This window comes from Astyanax mexicanus, chromosome 18 (assembly GCF_023375975.1).
Source record: "Astyanax mexicanus isolate ESR-SI-001 chromosome 18, AstMex3_surface, whole genome shotgun sequence".
Classification (NCBI taxonomy): Eukaryota; Metazoa; Chordata; class Actinopteri; order Characiformes; family Acestrorhamphidae; genus Astyanax; species Astyanax mexicanus.
Genome location: NC_064425.1, coordinates 37,208,008 through 37,227,970, shown reverse-complemented (window position 1 = coordinate 37,227,970; position 19,963 = coordinate 37,208,008). Strand labels below are relative to the sequence as shown.

Sequence of the window (19,963 nt, the reverse complement as noted above, 5' to 3'; positions counted from 1 at the left end):
AACAGGTTAACTTTTTATACAATTGTTTATATAATTAAGTCTCTTTCAGTCACACACACACACACACACACACACACACTTTATCCATACCGGGAGGTCCTTGTTGACCAGGGTCACCAGGAATTCCTCGAGGACCAGGTTTCTCCTCTGACAAATAGCACAGTCTACAGATGTCTCCCGGTTCCCCTGTCAATAAACAGAGGATTAGTGGAATAAAACTATTCAGGCTGATGTGTTTGGGAGTTTGGGATCAATTCAATTTAATTCAATTCAATTTTATGTCTATAGCGCTTTTTACAACAGAAGTTGTCTCAAAGCAGCTTTACAGAGAAAAACAGGTTCACGCCTCTTATGAGCAGCACCACAGAGATGCCAATTATTGTGGTGGCAACAGTGGCAAGAAAAACTCCCTTACATTAAGAGAAACTTTAGGAGGAACCCAGACTCAGTCAGAGGAACCCACCCCCCCTCGAGTCGACCCGCACATTACAGACAAATAATAAACAACAAACAAATAACAGAACAAAACAACAGTGCAGAGAGATAAATGAAGCTATAGCTAATGTAACAGGTACTCATGACACAGCAGGCAGAGGAGAGCCAGGCTGGGCAACGTCAGGAACAGGGCATCTCCATACAAGTGAAAGAGATAGATAGAGAACACAGAAAGGCAGAGAGATGGTGTTAGCAGTGCTAGCTCTTTCGATGAGAGGTATGTTGCACTGTAGTCTGCGTATTTCCCTTGTTAAAACAAGCTGTATGGGAAGAACCGCTAGCTAATATCACCCTGGATTACCAGAACACTCAGGGCTCCTCAGTGTAGCGCTGTCGGGTGCCATTTACTAGTGCTAAATGATAAAAAAAGATAAGGCAAAAGATATCAAATGCTACTTTTGGGCACAATCTGTCCTGATAAAAGTGTCTTTAATTGGTAGGGTAGTTGTGCAATTGTGTAATTGCATGTGGTTTAAGTAAGAAATAAATCCAAATAAGTGTGAAGACTCTTACCTTGCTCTCCATATCTTCCTTTAGTTCCTTTGGGCCCTGGCCTGCCTTTCTCCCCTTTACGCCCTTGAGGCCCAAAACGTTCAAAATATTCTGTGGATCAAACAGTAAATTTTAGAACACATGCAACACATGTATTCATTTTAAGAAAAAAAATCATTGTTAGAGGGAGTGTGCCAAATAAACACATTAAACAAAGCTAAATATGAGGTAAATGAGGTACATTCCACTGCTCTCTACATCCTTTCACTTTATTAAGTACAAAGTCTCTATCCAGAGAGTCATAGGGCCCTGTTTTGGCGATCTACAGGCAGGCCGTTAATTGTGCACCAAGCAGCTTGATAAAGGGAGTTTCAGTGTGTTTTGCTATCGTAACGTCAGGAAAAGTACACCTCTCGCATCTCGAAAACGCCCAAAAGGCATGTACTAATTCTCTTAATTAACTATGGGTGTGTTTTGAGTGTGACGTGAAAGAAAACAATTAGCATGTCACTTGCTGTTCCCTATAAAACCAGGTGTGCTCTGACTTTGGCAAAATGCTATTTTAACAGTGCAGTGTCTCTGCACTTCTCAGCAGAGGAAATTTACCTGCTCGTTCATGCTGTGTGTTATTTTTTTTTTAGTTTCTTTATTGTTGATGCAAAAGTTGAGTTTGTGCACTGCAAAGTGTCCTTGTGCAATAGCTGACTGTTGACTGTTGTCAGGGTTTATTTCTGTCAGAATGGCGCAGGTGGAAGGAATGAAAGTCTATTCGGGTGGTGTAAGATAGCAATGAGCATCGTAACACACCTTGCGCATGTTGTATGATAGGGTCCAAAACTGGGACAGAGGGAGACGTGGTTTATATAAGTAATATTATGCTTTATTGTTTAATATCATAGCATATGCATGTGGAGGCACATATCACAGGATATGCAATGTTAGGTAAAGCAAATGAAATCATGGTACAACTTGCTATGTCTCGCTATACTTAACTCTGTTTTAATGTACCTCGCTCTGCCTTCATCCTCGTTATGTCACATAAGCAAAATCTGCAGTGTGAAGAGCTCCCTCTGTTGCTGCACACAGGTAATGCAATTTGAGTTTATGTTTAAACTCAATAAATATTATAATAAATACTAAATGTTATTTATTGGTTTTTATCTTATGATGGATTTGTGTATATCAGATGTATTTAAAAAGCATTTTGTTCAACAACAATGATGGGATGTTAAATACTTGTGATTATAAGGGATTTTTGTCTTCAGTGGTTAATTTCTTCAGTAAATTTATTTCAGTTTGGTTGGTTACCTGGGCGTCCTGGAAGACCAGGGTCACCAACAAATCCTGGGTGACCCGGAAGTCCAATTCGTCCTTGGGGGCCCTCTGTGTTTGGTCCTTGCTCACCCTTGTCCCCTTTCAACCCTCTACCGCCAGGGGGGCCCTGACTCCCAGGGTCTCCAGGTATAGGGTCTCCTGAAGGAATAAGACCATGCATGATTTTATTGAAGAAGGTGTTTAAAATAATGTTATAAATATTTCTGCAACAGACCACAGTCTCTGTGTTAACAAATGTCCCAGGCTCTCAGAGGCTAGTTTGTGCAGTAGACATATCTCCATGATGGCATAAAATTATGTCTCAGGGTTTTAGAGCTTTTGGGTAGTGCACCTCTTGCTGAGAGACTGTTATAATAGGGGTGCAGATTCTTATTTTAAAAAAAAAACGTTTTTTTGGGTGAAGCTACTGTCGCAGTTAAAAAGCTCCGCGCCACAATATGTGAGCTTTGCGGTACAGTTAAAAAGCTCCGCGCCACAGTATGTGAGCTTCGCGGTACAGTTAAAAAGCTCTGCGGTACAGTTAAAAAGCTCCGCGCCACAGTATGTGAGCTTCGCGGTACAGTTAAAAAGCTCTGCGGTACAGTTAAAAAGCTCCGCTGTACAGTTAAAAAGTCCTGCATGACAATAGGTGAACTCCGCGGTACAGTTAAAAAGCTCCGCGGTACAGTTAAAAAGCCCTGCGTGACAATAGGTGAACTCTGCGGTACAGTTAAAAAGCTCCGCGGTACAGTTAAAAAGCTCCGCGGTACAGTTAAAAAGCTCCGCGGTACAGTTAAAAAGCTCCGCGGTACAGTTAAAAAGCTCCGCGGTACAGTCAGAAAGCTCCGCAGTACAGTTAAAAAGCTCCGCGTTACAGTTAAAAAGCTCCGCGGTACAGTTAAAAAGCTCCGCTGTACAGTTAAAAAGCTCCGTGGTACAGTTAAAAAGCTCCGCGGTACAGTTAAAAAGCTCCGCGGTAAAGTTAAAGAGCTCCACGGTACAGTTAAAAAGCTCCGCAGTACAGTTAAAGAGCTCCGCGGTACAGTTAAAAAGCTCCGCTGTACAGTTAAAAAGCTCCGCTGTACAGTTAAAAAGCTCCGCGGTACAGTTAAAAAGCTCCGCTGTACAGTTAAAAAGCTCCGTGGTACAGTTAAAAAGCTCCGTGGTACAGTTAAAAAGCTCCGCGGTACAGTTAAAGAGCTCCGCGGTACAGTTAAAAAGCTCCGCGGTACAGTTAAAGAGCTCCGCGGTACAGTTAAAAAGCTCCGCGGTACAGTTAAAAAGCTCCGCGGTACAGTTAAAAAGCTCCGCGGTAAAGTTAAAGAGCTCCACGGTACAGTTAAAAAGCTCCGCGGTACAGTTAAAGAGCTCCGCGGTACAGTTAAAAAGCTCCGCGGTACAGTTAAAGAGCTCCACGGTACAGTTAAAAAGCTCCGCGGTACTGTTAAAAACCTCCGCGTGACAGTAGGTGAACTCCGCGGTACAGTTAAAGAGCTCCCCGGTACAGTTAAAAAGCTCCGTGGTACAGTTAAAAAGCTCCGCTGTACAGTTAAAAAGCTCCACGGTACAGTTAAAAAGCTCCGCGGTACAGTTAAAAAGCTCCGCTGTACAGTTAAAAAGCTCCGCGGTACAGTTAAAAAGCTCCGCGGTACAGTTAAAGAGCTCCGCAGTACAGTTAAAGAGCTCCACGGTACAGTTAAAAAGCTCCGCGGTACAGTTAAAAAGCTCCGCGGTACAGTTAAAAAGCTCCGCGCCACAGTATGTGAGCTTCGCGGTACAGTTAAAGAGCTCCGCGGTACAGTTAAAAAGCTCCGCGGTACAGTTAAAAAGCTCCGCGGTACAGTTAAAAAGCTCCGCGCCACAGTATGTGAGCTTCGCGGTACAGTTAAAAAGCTCCGCGGTACAGTTAAAAAGCTCCGCGGTACAGTTAAAGAGTTCCGCGGTACATTTAAAAAGCTCCGCTGTACAGTTAAAAAGCTCCGCGTTACAGTTAAAAAGCTCCGCGTTACAGTTAAAAAGCTCCGCTGTACAGTTAAAAAGCTCCGCGGTACAGTTAAAAAGCTCCGCGGTACAGTTAAAAAGCTCCGCGGTACAGTTAAAAAGCTCCGCGGTACAGTTATAAAGCTCCGCTGTACAGTTAAAAAGCTCCGCTGTACAGTTAAAAAGCTCCGCTGTACAGTTAAAAAGCTCCGCGGTACAGTTAAAGAGCTCCGCGGTACAGTTAAAAAGCTCCGCGGTACAGTTAAAAAGCTCCGCGGTATAGTTAAAGAGCTCCGCGGTACAGTTAAAAAGCTCCGCGGTACAGTTAGAAAGCTCCGCGGTACAGTTAAAAAGCTCCGCTGTACAGTTAAAGAGCTCCGCGGTACAGTTAAAAAGCTCCACGGTACAATTAAAAAGCTCCGCGGTACAGTTAAAAAGCTCCGCGCCACAGTATGTGAGCTTCGCTGTACAGTTAAAAAGCTCCGCGGTACAGTTAAAGAGCTCCGCGGTACAGTTAAAAAGCTCCACGGTACAGTTAAAGAGTTCCGCGGTACAGTTAAAAAGCTCCGCGGTACAGTTAAAGAGCTCCGCGGTACAGTTAAAAAGCTCCACGGTACAGTTAAAGAGTTCCGTGGTACAGTTAAAAAGCTCCGCTGTACAGTTAAAAAGCTCCGCGTTACAGTTAAAAAGCTCCGCGTTACAGTTAAAAAGCTCCGCTGTACAGTTAAAAAGCTCCGCGGTACAGTTAAAAAGCTCCGCGCCACAGTTAAAAAGCTCCGCGGTACAGTTAAAAAGCTCCGCGGTACAGTTAAAAAGCTCCGCGGTACAGTTAAAAAGCTCCGCGGTACAGTTAAAAAGCTCCGCGGTACAGTTAAAAAGCTCCGCGGTACAGTTATAAAGCTCCGCTGTACAGTTAAAAAGCTCCGCTGTACAGTTAAAAAGCTCCGCTGTACAGTTAAAAAGCTCCGCGGTACAGTTAAACAGCTCCGCGGTACAGTTAAAAAGCTCCGCGCCACAGTATGTGAGCTTCGCGGTACAGTTAAACAGCTCCGCGGTACAGTTAAAAAGCTCGGCGGTACAGTTAAAAAGCTCCGCGGTACAGTTAAAAAGCTCCGCTGTACAGTTAAAAAGCTCCGCGGTACAGTTAAAAAGCTCCGCGGTACAGTTAAAAAGCTCCGCGCCACAGTATGTGAGCTTCGCGGTACAGTTAAACAGCTCCGCGGTACAGTTAAAAAGCTCGGCGGTACAGTTAAAAAGCTCCGCGGTACAGTTAAAAAGCTCCACGGTACAGTTAAAGAGTTCCGCGGTATAGTTAAAAAGCTCCGCTGTACAGTTAAAGAGCTCCGCGGTACAGTTAAAAAGCTCCGCGGTACAGTTAAAAAGCTCCGCGGTACAGTTAGAAAGCTCCGCGGTACAGTTAAAGAGCTCCGCGGTACAGTTAAAAAGCTCCGCGGTACAGTTAAAGAGTTCCGCGGTACAGTTAAAAAGCTCCGCGCCACAGTATGTGAGCTTCGCTGTACAGTTAAAAAGCTCCGCGGTACAGTTAAAGAGTTCCGCGGTACAGTTAAAAAGCTCCACGGTACAGTTAAAGAGTTCCGCGGTACAGTTAAAAAGCTCCGCGGTACAGTTAAAGAGCTCCGCGGTACAGTTAAAAAGCTCCACGGTACAGTTAAAGAGTTCCGCGGTATAGTTAAAAAGCTCCGCTGTACAGTTAAAGAGCTCCGCGGTACAGTTAAAAAGCTCCGCGGTACAGTTAAAAAGCTCCGCGGTACAGTTAGAAAGCTCCGCGGTACAGTTAAAGAGCTCCGCGGTACAGTTAAAAAGCTCCGCGGTACAGTTAAAGAGTTCCGCGGTACAGTTAAAAAGCTCCGCGCCACAGTATGTGAGCTTCGCTGTACAGTTAAAAAGCTCCGCGGTACAGTTAAAGAGTTCCGCGGTACAGTTAAAAAGCTCCACGGTACAGTTAAAGAGTTCCGCGGTACAGTTAAAAAGCTCCGCGGTACAGTTAAAGAGCTCCGCGGTACAGTTAAAAAGCTCCACGGTACAGTTAAAGAGTTCCGCGGTACAGTTAAAAAGCTCCGCTGTACAGTTAAAAAGCTCCGCGGTACAGTTAAAAAGCTCCGCGGTACAGTTAAAAAGCTCCGCGGTACAGTTAAAAAGCTCCGCGGTACAGTTATAAAGCTCCGCTGTACAGTTAAAAAGCTCCGCTGTACAGTTAAAAAGCTCCGCTGTACAGTTAAAAAGCTCCGCGGTACAGTTAAACAGCTCCGCGGTACAGTTAAACAGCTCCGCGGTACAGTTAAAGAGCTCCGCGGTACAGTTAAAAAGCTCCGCGGTACAGTTAAAAAGCTCCGCGGTACAGTTAAAAAGCTCCGCGGTACAGTTAAAAAGCTCCGCGCCACAGTATGTGAGCTTCGCTGTACAGTTAAAAAGCTCCGCGGTACAGTTAAAGAGTTCCGCGGTATAGTTAAAAAGCTCCGCTGTACAGTTAAAAAGCTTCGCGGTACAGTTAAAGAGCTCCGCGGTACGGTTAAAAAGCTCCGCGGTACAGTTAAAAAGCTCCGCGGTACAGTTAAAGAGCTCCGCGGTACAGTTAAAAAGCTCCGCGGTACAGTTAAAGAGTTCCGCGGTATAGTTAAAAAGCTCCGCTGTACAGTTAAAAAGCTTCGCGGTACAGTTAAAGAGCTCCGCGGTACGGTTAAAAAGCTCCGCGGTACAGTTAAAAAGCTCCGCGGTACAGTTAAAGAGCTCCGCGGTACAGTTAAAAAGCTCCACGGTACAGTTAAAGAGCTCCGCGGTACAGTTAAAAAGCTCCGCGGTACAGTTAAAGAGTTCCGCGGTACAGTTAAAAAGCACCGCTGTACAGTTAAAAAGCTCCGCTGTACAGTTAAAGAGCTCCGCGGTACAGTTAAAAAGCTCCGCGGTACAGTTAAAAAGCTCCGCGGTACAGTTAAAAAGCTCCGCGGTACAGTTATAAAGCTCCGCTGTACAGTTAAAAAGCTCCGCTGTACAGTTAAAAAGCTCCGCGGTACAGTTAAAAAGCTCCGCTGTACAGTTAAAAAGCTCCGCGGTACAGTTATAAAGCTCCGCTGTACAGTTAAAAAGCTCCGTGGTACAGTTAGAAAGCTCCGCGGTACAGTTAAAAAGCTCCACGGTACAGTTAAAAAGCACCGCTGTACAGTTAAAAAGCTCCGCGGTACAGTTAAAAAGCTCCGCGGTACAGTTAAAAAGCTCCGCGGTACAGTTAAAAAGCTCCGCGGTACAGTTAAAGAGCTCCACGGTACAGTTAAAGAACTCAGCTGTACAGTTAAAAAGCTCCGCGGTATAGTTAAAAAGCTCCGCGGTACAGTTAAAGAGCTCCACGGTACAGTTAAAAAGCTCCGCGGTACAGTTAAAAAGCTCCGCGGTACAGTTAAAAAGCTCCGCGGTACAGTTAAAAACAATGTCTTCCTTTTAGAAATGAATTCAGGATTAGTTAACCATGCTAGAAATTGGCCATTCATTATTGTGGCACTGTCACTATGTTGCAAAAAGATTTAATACAGTAAGGATCCTAAGTTTATTGTTTTAAATAAATGTTTTATTTGTTTAAATTGTCCTTTCATCTTTTTATCTTCTCACATAATTTAAATAAAATTTATAGGCCATTTGAATTAAAAAATTGTTCCAGAATCGAAAATCGTTTCTGAATCGAATTGTGACCCCAAAAATTGGAATCGAATCGCCAGACACTGAGAGATTCGCACTCCTAGTCTATAAGACACAATCATAAAAGTTACACCAACTTTACAGGGTTTGAAATGGGCCTAGCAGAACGGTTGTTTCAACAAATGGACTGCCATCTAAGCTGCATGATATCCAGTCACCTTTGCCATTGTTTTCATTTGTGCACTGAACAAGAAAACTGGACTGCTACAGACTCTAATCGTATCATATTTAACAAAATAAACCTATGAAATCTGCAGAGCATCGCATACAACAGTCTGCCACCCCTAGTAGTGATACGAGGGACAGCTCTGCAATATGCAGGACATCCTGCAGCCACGTGTTGCTGCCTCCCATGGAAGGACTTCAAAATGGCATTTTTCAGCAGGATAATGCTCACCCACACCCAGTCTAGCATTTATGGGAGCAGCTAGGATGCAGCTTCAGCAACCTACAAGTGAACCTGTAACCTACAGGCCCAGTGGCAGCAATATCTATGGGTAGATGTGCTGCAGGATGTTATCCGGAACCTGTCTACCTCCATGTAGAACAGGGTACTAGAGTCGCCTTTCTATTGTAGAGTTTTTTCCCATTACACTTATATTTTCACTGTGATATTGTAATCACTCTAATATATCACTATTACGTTTAAATACACAAATAAAGTTTAGCTTGGTTCCAACAACTCCTCCTTGGTGCTTTATTTTTTGGCTGTAAGTATTTGTAGCATTGTGGAAAAAATGTTTTGTCTAACAAAAGAGAACAGATACAACTACTGAAAGAAATAATATGGTTGTATAATAATATGTATACAGGCTTCCATTAAACATTAAGACCTCCACTAATTAACATCTGGTTTAAATAGAATCAATTTATTAAAACTTTGAAAAAAAGTTATAAATGAAGCTATCTAGTAAGGGTGTAACAGTTCATGTATTCGTCCCAGGCCTCATGGTACAGGCCACAGTTCAGTTCACGCAAACACACAAAGAATAAATGGTAAATGCCATTTACAGGAACATGCAGAAACCAATGAAGATAGCTTTACATGTACTCTGTTGCTAAGCCAGCCATGCTAAGTGTAGCTCTTATGCTGCATTTACACTGCTCCATTGTGTCAATATGAAGCGATTTGTCCCGTTTATTTTCAATGGAAAGCATCAAATCCATCAGACGCAGTCCTGCGGTGCATCATAGGAACAACGCATTGAGTAAAGGAGATGCAATTCAATGAAACGTTGAGCTGAGGAGAATTTTATGCAAATGAATCCGTCCAACACGATGCGTTTATCCAATCAGAAAGCAGGTGTTTCCCTGATGCATGTCTCAGCACAGTGTATAAAAACATTTTAATTCCAGAGTTCAAGCATTCCAGAGAAGCATAAAAGAAAAGCTCATCATTGCGTTTTCAGGCTTCCCTGTTCTTTATGATCAATCCCTGCTGATTTACAGAGACTCTGATCCCAGTAATACAGTGTGGAGACAGGTTGCCGAGATAATTGGGATCTCAGGTAGGTTTTGAAAGTTTTGATATATAATTTAATTGGAAAACTTTTGTTTTGTTAGCCTATATATGCTGCTCACTAGCCAGTTTTATGAAGATCAATCCACCATGTATTGTTATGAATATACATTTATATTTATTAGTTTATAGGACTTTATAAAAGCTTGTATAAAACCATGTCCCATTTATTAAAACAATTTAATTAGACGACGCAGAAAACACCTTTGTAACGCCCACATGAGACCAGTTGGAGGGGGGCAGTTCATTCATGTGCTTGACGTGACAGAGCAGTGTAAATGCAGTGTTAGTGAATAGACTGATTTGGGGCTGGAGGTCCTGATTACTACATTTAAATCTATTGTGTGGGAAAAGGTTGATGGAACAAGGGGTACGAATGTGCTAACACATATTCAAAAGCATCCTCCAGACATATAGATGAGTTTAGAAAGTGCATAATGCCCTTACAATAGTCCTTTTAGAATCATGACAAATGTAACACATTGTTCCAAAATGCACAAGATTTTGACTATTTTATTTATTTTTGTTATTTTGCATTTGCACACCAGAAGATTGAATTGCCTTTTGTATCTAGTCTAGATGTAATTATTTTTATTTAATTTATTATTTTTTCAAACACAAATATTTTTTTCCAGTTTGGAGCTACTGTAGCCTTTCTTAAACGTACAGGAGGGTCTGACACAGCATATGGCGGTATTTAAGTTCTATTGTTATAAAAAAATTTTTGCAACTATGCTGAATGCCAGCTATCCCTATCAACTACCAAAGCTCTTCCTATTTTTGGGAGAATTTGAATAATGCTTATATTATATATTATAGCCTATATTAAACAAATTATAACACTCCTCTTATTGCGCAATTTTATTTTGTATTTAATTTTTTTTTTGCAACAATAAACAGAGTGGTTTTACAGACTAAATGTAAAAAAATATCCATAAGTTTATATTTCACTGCTTAATGCAGTAAAGGCTATATTAACTCCCTCATGGGGGAATATATATGTCACGCCGCCTGACTCTCCTCCCACACCTCTGGACTCTATTCCCCAGAATCCTATGGTTTATGACGTCACCGTCAGTCGCTCTCCTTCGCCCAATCACGTTACACTCCGATGCTCAGATTCACCTGTGTTCTGAGGAAGTTCCGGTTTAGGCTCATCATGTGTTTTGTATTTAAGGCTGCATTATGTAAACTATCTTCGTGAGGTATTGTCGACTTTGGTTGCATACTAAGCGTTTCTCGTGTGTTCTTCTAGTGCCTTCTCGTTACGACTCTACTTTCTGGTTTATCGGTTTATGTCTCGTTTTGCCCCTTTTGGATTACATGTTTGGTTGGACTGTCTTTTGGTTTCAAACACGGACTGTTTATACTACTATGGCTTCTGTATTCAGTAAGATTGTTGTTTGCTTGGCTTCTGTATCTATAATATCTGGTTATCAGCCTGTAAATAAACCAGTCTGTTCATTTTACTCGGCTAGCGTCACTCCATTCTGTCTGGCGTCACAGCAACCCTCTGTTCATAATAAATTCATTTTCATCCACCACACTGAAATCGTATAGAATTGTTGGGTTTACACTCTGGTGAGAACTGAATTTTGTCAACCTTTTCACACCTAATGTCTATATGTGTAGTGCAGCCCACACTCAAATTCATATACCTGCAGCACAATCCGTGACTTTAGGCAGGGATGCTGTTATGTGCATTCTGTATTACACATGCTCTTTTGGACACCTGTGCATCAAGCACAGTGTAAAGATAGGACAACAGAAAAGTGATAAAACTGTGCAAATCATGCTTACCTGGATTTCCTGGATTTCCCGGAAAGCCATATTCGCCTGGAAAAATAATCACAACAACACAACATTACATAAAATCAGAATTTACTAACAACTCATTCTTGAAAAAATTAAGACATTTGATTAACGTGGCTCCCTACCTCGATTGCCTGGTGGGCCCGGTAATCCAGGTGCACCTGGACGTCCTCTTTGGCCTTTCGTTATCTCATTTCTTACATCGACCTGCACAAAAAGAATTTATGAATTATACACATAAAGGAAAGAGTTGGGTTTAGGTAGAGATTGTGGTTATACAGTGGCAAGAAAAAGAATGTGAACCTATTGGAATCTCACAGTTCTCTGCATAAAATCCATCAAAAAATGTGATCTGACCTTACAACCACAAACTTAAATGTATTTTATTGAGATTTTAAGTGCTAGACAAACACAAAGAATTGCATAAGTGTGAAGTTTATGTCTTGCCACAGAAGCTCAATGACATGTAAGACGGGGTCATTCCAACACATGAATATTCTTTGATCTAAATTATTCCACTGTAGCTCTGGCTGTATGTTTAGGATCATTGTCTTGCTGGAAGGTGAACTCTTTTGTTGTCTCGAACAGGTTTTCTTCCAGGATTGGCCTGTATTTAGCTCCATCCATCTTCCCATCAACTCTGACCAGATTCTCTGTCCCTGCTGAAGAACAGCATCTCTACAGCATGATGCTGCCACCACCATGTTTCACAGTGGGGATGGTTTGTTCAGGATGATGAGCAGTGTTACTTTTCTGCCACACAAAGCACTTCTTCCACATGTTTGCTGAACAAACAGCACTTCTTATGTCTTTCTTTTAACAGTGGCTTCCTTCTTGATACTCTTCCATAAAGTCCAGATCTGTGGAGTGCACGACTTACAGATTCTCCCACCTGAGCTGTGGATTTCTGCAGCTCCTCCAGAATGGCCGTGGGCTATTGTACAGCTGGAATTCGGATTCTTGCTTATTTCAATCATTTAAACATTTAATTTTAACCCTCTCCACTCAGCCAGCACCTGGTTTACTTCCATTCAATTATTTTACCTTTAGTGTTTTTTATCAACTTTTAATTTGCTTTTCTTTTCTTTTACAATTCCTTTTTTTAATTACTTTTAGTTACTGTTAACTTTATTTTAGTTTTCTTTCCAGATTTGAAACACACAGGCTGTTTACTTCCAGAAAAAAGCAAAGCAAAAAAGCAAAAACAAAATGTACAGAATATTTTTTAAATGTATGGTGTATGACTTACTCTTCCTGGAGGACCCCTGGGACCTAGATCACCCCGATCTCCCTACACACACACACACACACACACACACCAGTGGAATTATACAGTGGGATTAAGATTATACAGTTTAACACTGCAGAACGCACAGCTAGATATAATTTAATGCTGTTTATCTGTGATACAGTAAAGGACACAAAAGTCTGAAGATCATAAGATATTTTACCCTTGCACCAGGAATACCAGGGGGTCCATCAGATCCTGTCATTCCTGGAACTCCCTGCGGGACAGAAATCAGCAACAGCGGAAGTTATTTTTTGAGGTGAACAAAAAGTTTTTCCTGGTCTATAATTTACACTTATAGAGGGTGTGCACTGACGTTAAGTCCCCAATGGCACATGCCCCTTTAGTCAGACCGAGCAGAAAAACATTAGTGGAAACAGCCAAACCAGCAATAAAACATGTGCCAATAACCCCCACTTAAAAATGTAACAGTTGTTCTTAACAGTAATCTATCAAAAGGACCCAATGATCTGTGGACATTAATATGTGGTAGAGGTAAAACGATGCACTCTGCTCACAATTTGATTTAATTCACATATCTGATTTCATGATTCGACAATTACATAAGGCTTTTCTTTTTAGTCCTTAAGTATATATATAATGAAAAAATGACCTAAATGCTCCCTCTACTGGAGCATTGCTTGTGTACTAAGAGTAAACAAATTAGTGTGCTGTTTTATTTCTCATTGAATCCCTTGCTTATTCAGTCTAGAATGAAAGTATGTCTATTCTTATATATTTTTTCTTTTTTTTATCGTACATATTAATTACTTTTTTTGGTGGAACCGGACCAAGAGATTACAATTTTATCACTTTCTGTACCACATGACACAACTACAAAAAGTCTCCTTGTATCCTTTAAGTATTTTAAGTATCTTAGCGGACAGTAATATAATTCATAAATGTACTTAAATATGTTTTTATGTATCTTTACAAAAGTATTTCTATATTTTAATGTATCCTAGATCCTTAGTTAGAAGGACAGATGAGGAGCTTTTACATCTGCATTTCAGGACCCTATTATTACTTTACCGTACAATCTGTACCTTTGCACTACTGAACACTACTGACACTCCAGGACTCTATTTGACACCTTACTTTAAATCTGTAATTTTTGCAATCCTGGACATTACTGTCACTTTACAGTACATCCTATACATTTGCACTCCTGGACACTTTTACATTCTACTAAATACAATACAATACTTGCACAGGTTTTTATTTTTTCAGTATAGTTTCAGTATAGTTCAGTATATATTAATGCATGTAAAAATTCATACAATCAGGGGCTATGAGTGGTCCAGCGGTCTAATGCGCTGCCATTATGAGCGGGAGCTTTGCCATCAGCTGCCGGTGCTTAGAGGGAAGCAAAATTGGGGAGCAAAATTGGCTCTGCTCCCTCTGGGGTGGGTAGATGGCGCTCTCTCCCCATCACACTTAAGGTGGCGCTGGGCGGCACGAGGCGTCTGTGAGTGGATGAATCAGAACCTGGCCGCTGTGCTTTCCTCCGAGCGCGCTAGCTGCTCAGGCAGTGATTCATCCGCAGCAGATCGAAAAAAGGGGTGATTGACTTCACACGTGTCGTCGGAGGCGTGTGCTCGTCCGCATCCTCCGAGGGTCACGGGTGTCACTGGTGATGGGGACGCACAAAGGGGTGGGACAATTGGATATCCAAAATTGGGAGAAAATGGGGTAAAATCAGAAAAAAAAAATAATAATTGAAACAATCTATCGTTTCTTTTGGTTTGTGGGAGTGGAGTAAAGGGTCTGTCGACTCTCCCAAGATGAGAGTCAAAACCTGGAGAACAAGAACTTGTGCAGCGACTGCAGTGGACCCCGCCTATCGCACATATCATGATTGTTTTCCATCATGATGCAGTGTGTGACAATGCTTTGTTACACCCCTAACATGCGGTGAGTCATTAGTTTTTCCTGACATTGTTTTACCTAATTTCAACACTGGGGAAATACAACTGCAAATGGCTTTCAGTGCTGATGCTACATTTCTCACAGCTGAAGCCAAGTCTCACCCGATGATTCCATACATCAGACGAGTTTGGGATCGATTCTTTATGCTATCTGGGAATAACCCTAGCAGTGTTTCACTGTGCTGTACATTCCTATACCAGTTTAAAGACAATACAGTTTAATAACAAAAACTGAATTACTGAATGATAGAAATTATTATACTCACATTAGACCCAAACTCTCCACAAAGCCCATCTTTACCAACTTTACCCTGAAAGAAAAAAAACACAACTGAAGTTATCACTCAGTTTATCAGATTACAACAAATAAAGGCCCTGTTTTAGCAATCTACCGCACACCATTCAGCCAGTGGCGGATGCTGGTCTTTCAAGGAGGGGAAGCTCAATTTTGGCCTACATCTTAACATATGTAGTTTTATTTATACAAAAATTCTACTCTCCCTGAGAAGGTTTTTTTTTTTTTTTTTTGTAAACAAAAGGCGTTATTTTCCCGTTTTCACTACACAACAAAAAGGTACCCATTCTTTACATTGAACAATTACATAAAAAAGACGCTATGACATAAATAAACATAAAATAATCAGTAAAAAAAAACATTACGCAAAATCTTTAAAGTTGGTAAAGAAAAAAATGCAGATAAATTTATTTCCTTTTTGGACAGTTTTAATTTCCTTAAATAATCCCTTTATTAATTTAAATTATTTAAATTATTTTTTAATGATAACACAATATTAGTATTTTTATCAAAGAAAATGCCGCTGTAAGGATTAGGAAAGTCTAAGGTTCAACTCAGAACAGAATGAAAATCACGATTTTTTTCACTGAAAGATCGCTGATTCGCACATTTCGCTGTCAATCAAAAAGGGACTCCGCTTAGACAGATCATCCAATCATCATGCAGAAGCTGAGCGTCCGGGCCGGCCGAGGCCAGCCCACTGCCCCATAGACCCCCAGAGACGCTGAGCGTCCGATGGGCGGGACAAAGCCCAGCGTTTATCCAATGACTCGTCTGGTTTCGCCGCGCGCTTTGCTCCGCTATTGAAGTCTGTGCACTGTTTAAAGCAGCGCTGTGAAGCTGCGGGAACGAGTGAGAGGAAAGCCGCGGCGTTACCAGTGATAAGAAGCTGATTCTGAACTAAGTTCAGTGCGTTGTAGCGCATATTTAATCAGTGACATGTACACACAACAGTATATATTTAATCACTTATTTTTTTTTTTACATTTTAGGGGAAGCTGAGCTTCCCTTGCAGTCTTAGAGCAATCGCCACTGCATTCAGCTTTATTGATTCAGGGCATGTCAGTGAGTCTATGTCTTCACCACGATGAGAAAAGTAACCCTTGCTTGGCTTGAACCGTGCAAAAGGCACGTACGTACTAATTCTCTTAAATAATTATGGGGGTGTTTTGGGTGTAAGCAGTGTTGCCATGATAGCAATAAACTTCTGAATGTTGACACCTGCCCTGGTTGTATTCAGCCAGTTGTGCACCTCTGTTTTCCATTGCCAAGATGGCAATATGCCTTAAATTTCATCAGCATCAATATATTCATAAACTCTGTCGTTATTTAAATGATGCAGGCATAAGGTGTCAGATAGCAATGAGCATCATGACATGCCTTGCGCCCATAGTAAGACAGGGCCCTAAGTGTTACCAAACTTTCTAACACTACATATATACACTTCTACTTTTTACATTTGTTCTATTTTTTTGGCAGATTTTTCCTATATATATATATATATATATATATATATATATATATATATATATATATATATATATATATATATAGAAGATTATCCAGACGGGGATGTGTATATCTAGTAGATAATATCATAATAGACTAAAACTTCGAATTTACCGTTACATCACAACAGAAAAAATGTAAAACTGTCTCTTAAAACTCAGTGAAAATATAAACCTAGCCAAGTAGATGAGTTAAATTAATTGAATTTAATTGGTCCAGACTTCTGAAGTATTTAGATCAAGTATGAACTTAGTTTTCATAAAACACACATATAATAAGACGACCTGAAATCCACTGGATCAGATACAAACATTTCAGTATAAATCATTTTACCTCCGGACCCGGATCTCCTCTCTCTCCTTTCCCTCCTTTTGGGCCGAGTGAACCCATGGGGCCCTTCAGAAAAACAGCAGGTGGAGAAGGCATTAAATCGGAAACACTCATCTATTATGCAGCATGAAGGAGGAGCTGCACTGTATGCAGTTTTACATTATTCTATGATAAGCTTCTGATTAGTGCTTCAATATATATTAATTGTTTGGTTAAAATCTAATTTATAATCAAAATGTTACTTTTCTCAAGGATCAGAACAAATATTTTAAACAAAAGTTTATTCATATAAAGACATTTTATATATACACAGTCATAGCCCAAGTGTTGGCACCTCTGAACTATTTTTCCAAGAAATGTATTACAGTTCCAGACGTTTTGATATACATTTTACAGTTTATTTCCTTTGGGTGTATTGGAACAGCACATTTTGAAATAAAATGATTAATTAGTTAAATTAATTCTCTATAAATCTAGGTAATAAAACAAAGAACGGTGTGTGTGTGTGTGTGTGTGTGTGTGTGTGTGTGTGTGTGTGTGTGTGTGTACTTACTGTCTGTCCATGGCAGCCTCTATCCCCCATGCCTCCAGGTTCTCCCTGTAGTAAGTGAAACAGTGATTAGGGCTTAAGTCACACCATAATAACAGAAGTATCCGCTGCACTGTGTTTGGTGATGTGAGGTTATGGAAACCTATTCCATGAACCTCTCTATGCTCTACTGTTTTTCTACATGTTCTACATCACATGTGTCAAACACAAGGCCCGCGGGCCAAATGTGGCCCGCCACGTCTTTTTATGTGGCCCGCGAGAGCTTGTAAGATCTTAGTGTCTATAATAAATAAGTCAGAAGCGTTCTTTGACCAAAAAATACATTTCCCACAATGCTTGTCGATTGTATTACCCGCAAAGTTACGGCTTACTGCCACTACACAGCAGTGTAGTCATTGATGTGGAAACCCTGCCGGAGGGAAGGTGTAACTTCGCGGGTGGAATTGAGACATGTTTATCCCATAATATCCAGAAAAAGAAAAGTTGATGCAGACGGACGGCTGTGCTTCAAGGCGAAAGACCGGTATGCCTTTTGTGTTACGAAGAGTGTTACTGACCAAAATAAACGCTTTTTAGGAGAGATATAAGTTCTGTGTAAATATTTATAAGACAATAGCTGACAAAATCTGTTTTAATGACGTTAATAAACATCACTGTGACATCGCTAGTCGCAGTTTCACCGCAGTAAAGGACGAGGAGGTGAATCACTTATCTAACCAGTCTTTACTGATTTCTGCCCCCAATAACCCTTTCAATAACCTCTAATAGCCTTTAATAGTCTTCCGTAGCCTTCAACAGTCTAACCCTGCAGCCGTGGTGTGTCCACTAAACTCCGTAGTTATAAACATCCTGAGGTTAGCAGCGCTAACTGACCTGTTTATAATGTAATCCCAGCAGTGACTCATGCTCTAAACGGCTGCTGTTAGCTGATTGGGCTGAAAGATGAACTGTAGAGAGCTGTATTATTCGGTTACAAAAATCTTTATTTCATACACAGAAGAACTTAAAAATTGTAAAAACGCTCCAGACTGGCTGAGCTGAGCCCTGTAGCCCGTGGCTGGGCTGTAGCTCTGACTCAGTAAAGACTGCGGACTTGTGGTGCTGCAGCTGCAGCTCCCACTAGTGGTTGGATGAGGAACTGCTAAATCTGAGGAAATGCTATGTTCTTAACAGCTCACAATTTTTGATTTTATATTTATTAAGCCTTATTTCAGTTAATAATTTCAAGTTAATATAACTTGATGTCATTTCTATTCACTTGAATAGTTTGGTTCTTGATTGATGGAGTTTTTGGATTTCATGACATGACAAATTAAAAGGATTTATGTTAATAGAGCAACAAGCAAACATTTTTTCCATGCAACTGTAATATTTGATTGAATAAATAATATATTGAGAGTTATTTAACATTAAGGAGTAATTACATTCATTTACATATATTACATTTGGTTACATTTTATTACATTTATAAGTTACATCTGGCCCTCGGAGGACAGCCAATATGCCAATGTGGCCCTCGGCCAAAATGAGTTTGACACCCCTGTTCTACATGAAGTTGTGTAGTGAAGAACTCTGAAGCTACATGGAGTTTGGAGGTGTGTAGTGATGAACTCTAAAGCTACATGAAGTTTGGAGGTGTGTAGTGATGAACTAATCTGAAGCTACATGAAGTTTGGAGGTGTGTAGTGATGAACTCTGAAGCTACATGAAGTTTGGAGGTGTGTAGTGATGAACTAATCTGAAGCTACATGGAGTTTGGAGGTGTGTAGTGATGAACTCTGAAGCTACATGAAGTTTGGAGGTGTGTAGTGATGAACTAATCTGAAGCTACATGGAGTTTGGAGGTGTGTAGTGATGAACTCTGAAGCTACATGAAGGTTGGAGGTGTGTAGTGATGAACTCTGAAGCTACATGAATTTTGGAGGTGTATAGTAATGAACTCTGAAACTACATGGAGTTTGGAGGTGTGTAGTGATGAACTCTGAAGCTACATGAAGTTTGGAGGTGTGTAGTGATGAACTCTGAAGCTACATGACGTTTGGAGGTGTGTAGTGATGAATTAATCTGAAGCTACATGGAGTTTGGAGGTGTGTAGTGATGAACTCTAAAGCTACATGAAGTTTGGAGGTGTGTAGTGATGAATTAATCTGAAGCTACATGGAGTTTGGAGGTGTGTAGTGATGAACTCTAAAGCTACATGAAGTTTGGAGGTGTGTAGTGATGAACTAATCTGAAGCTACATGGAGTTTGGAGGTGTGTAGTGATGAACTCTAAAGCTACATGAAGTTTGGAGGTGTGTAGTGATGAACTAATCTGAAGCTACATGGAGTTTGGAGGTGTGTAGTGATGAACTCTGAAGCTACATGAAGGTTGGAGGTGTGTAGTGATGAACTCTGAAGCTACATGAAGTTTGGAGGTGTATAGTAATGAACTCTGAAGCTACATGAAGTTTGGAGGTGTGTAGTAATGAACTCTGAAGCTACATGAAGTTTGGAGGTGTGTAGTGATGAATTCTGAAGCTACATGAAGTTTGGAGGTGTGTAGTGATGAACTCTGAAGCTACATGAAGGTTGGAGGTGTGTAGTGATGAACTCTGAAGCTACATGAAGGTTGGAGGTGTGTAGTGATGAACTCTGAAGCTACATGAAGTTTGGAGGTGTGTAGTGATGAACTCTGAAGCTACATGAAGTTTGGAGGTGTGTAGTGATGAACTCTGAAGCTACATGAAGTTTGGAGGTGTGTA

At 40.9% G+C, this 19,963-nt stretch overlaps 2 protein-coding genes across 3 annotated transcripts in view; one reads left to right on the top strand and one right to left on the bottom strand.

Moving 5' to 3' along the window:
• col4a3 (collagen, type IV, alpha 3) overlaps positions 1-19,963 on the bottom strand; it is a 181,402-nt gene that overhangs the window by 40,511 nt on the left and 120,928 nt on the right. For both annotated transcript variants that reach the window (XM_049467026.1, XM_049467025.1), the window contains exons 14-23: positions 17,224-17,268; positions 16,674-16,736; positions 14,803-14,847; positions 12,772-12,825; positions 12,570-12,611; positions 11,446-11,527; positions 11,309-11,344; positions 2,296-2,460; positions 1,009-1,098; positions 91-186 (exon numbers count right to left, since the gene is read on the bottom strand). In XM_049467026.1, coding sequence (XP_049322983.1) covers positions 91-186; positions 1,009-1,098; positions 2,296-2,460; positions 11,309-11,344; positions 11,446-11,527; positions 12,570-12,611; positions 12,772-12,825; positions 14,803-14,847; positions 16,674-16,736; positions 17,224-17,268 — 718 coding nt within the window. The remainder of the gene's footprint in view (positions 1-90; positions 187-1,008; positions 1,099-2,295; positions 2,461-11,308; positions 11,345-11,445; positions 11,528-12,569; positions 12,612-12,771; positions 12,826-14,802; positions 14,848-16,673; positions 16,737-17,223; positions 17,269-19,963) is intronic.
• wdfy1 (WD repeat and FYVE domain containing 1) overlaps positions 1-19,963 on the top strand; it is a 1,176,431-nt gene that overhangs the window by 1,122,239 nt on the left and 34,229 nt on the right. The window lies entirely within an intron of this gene.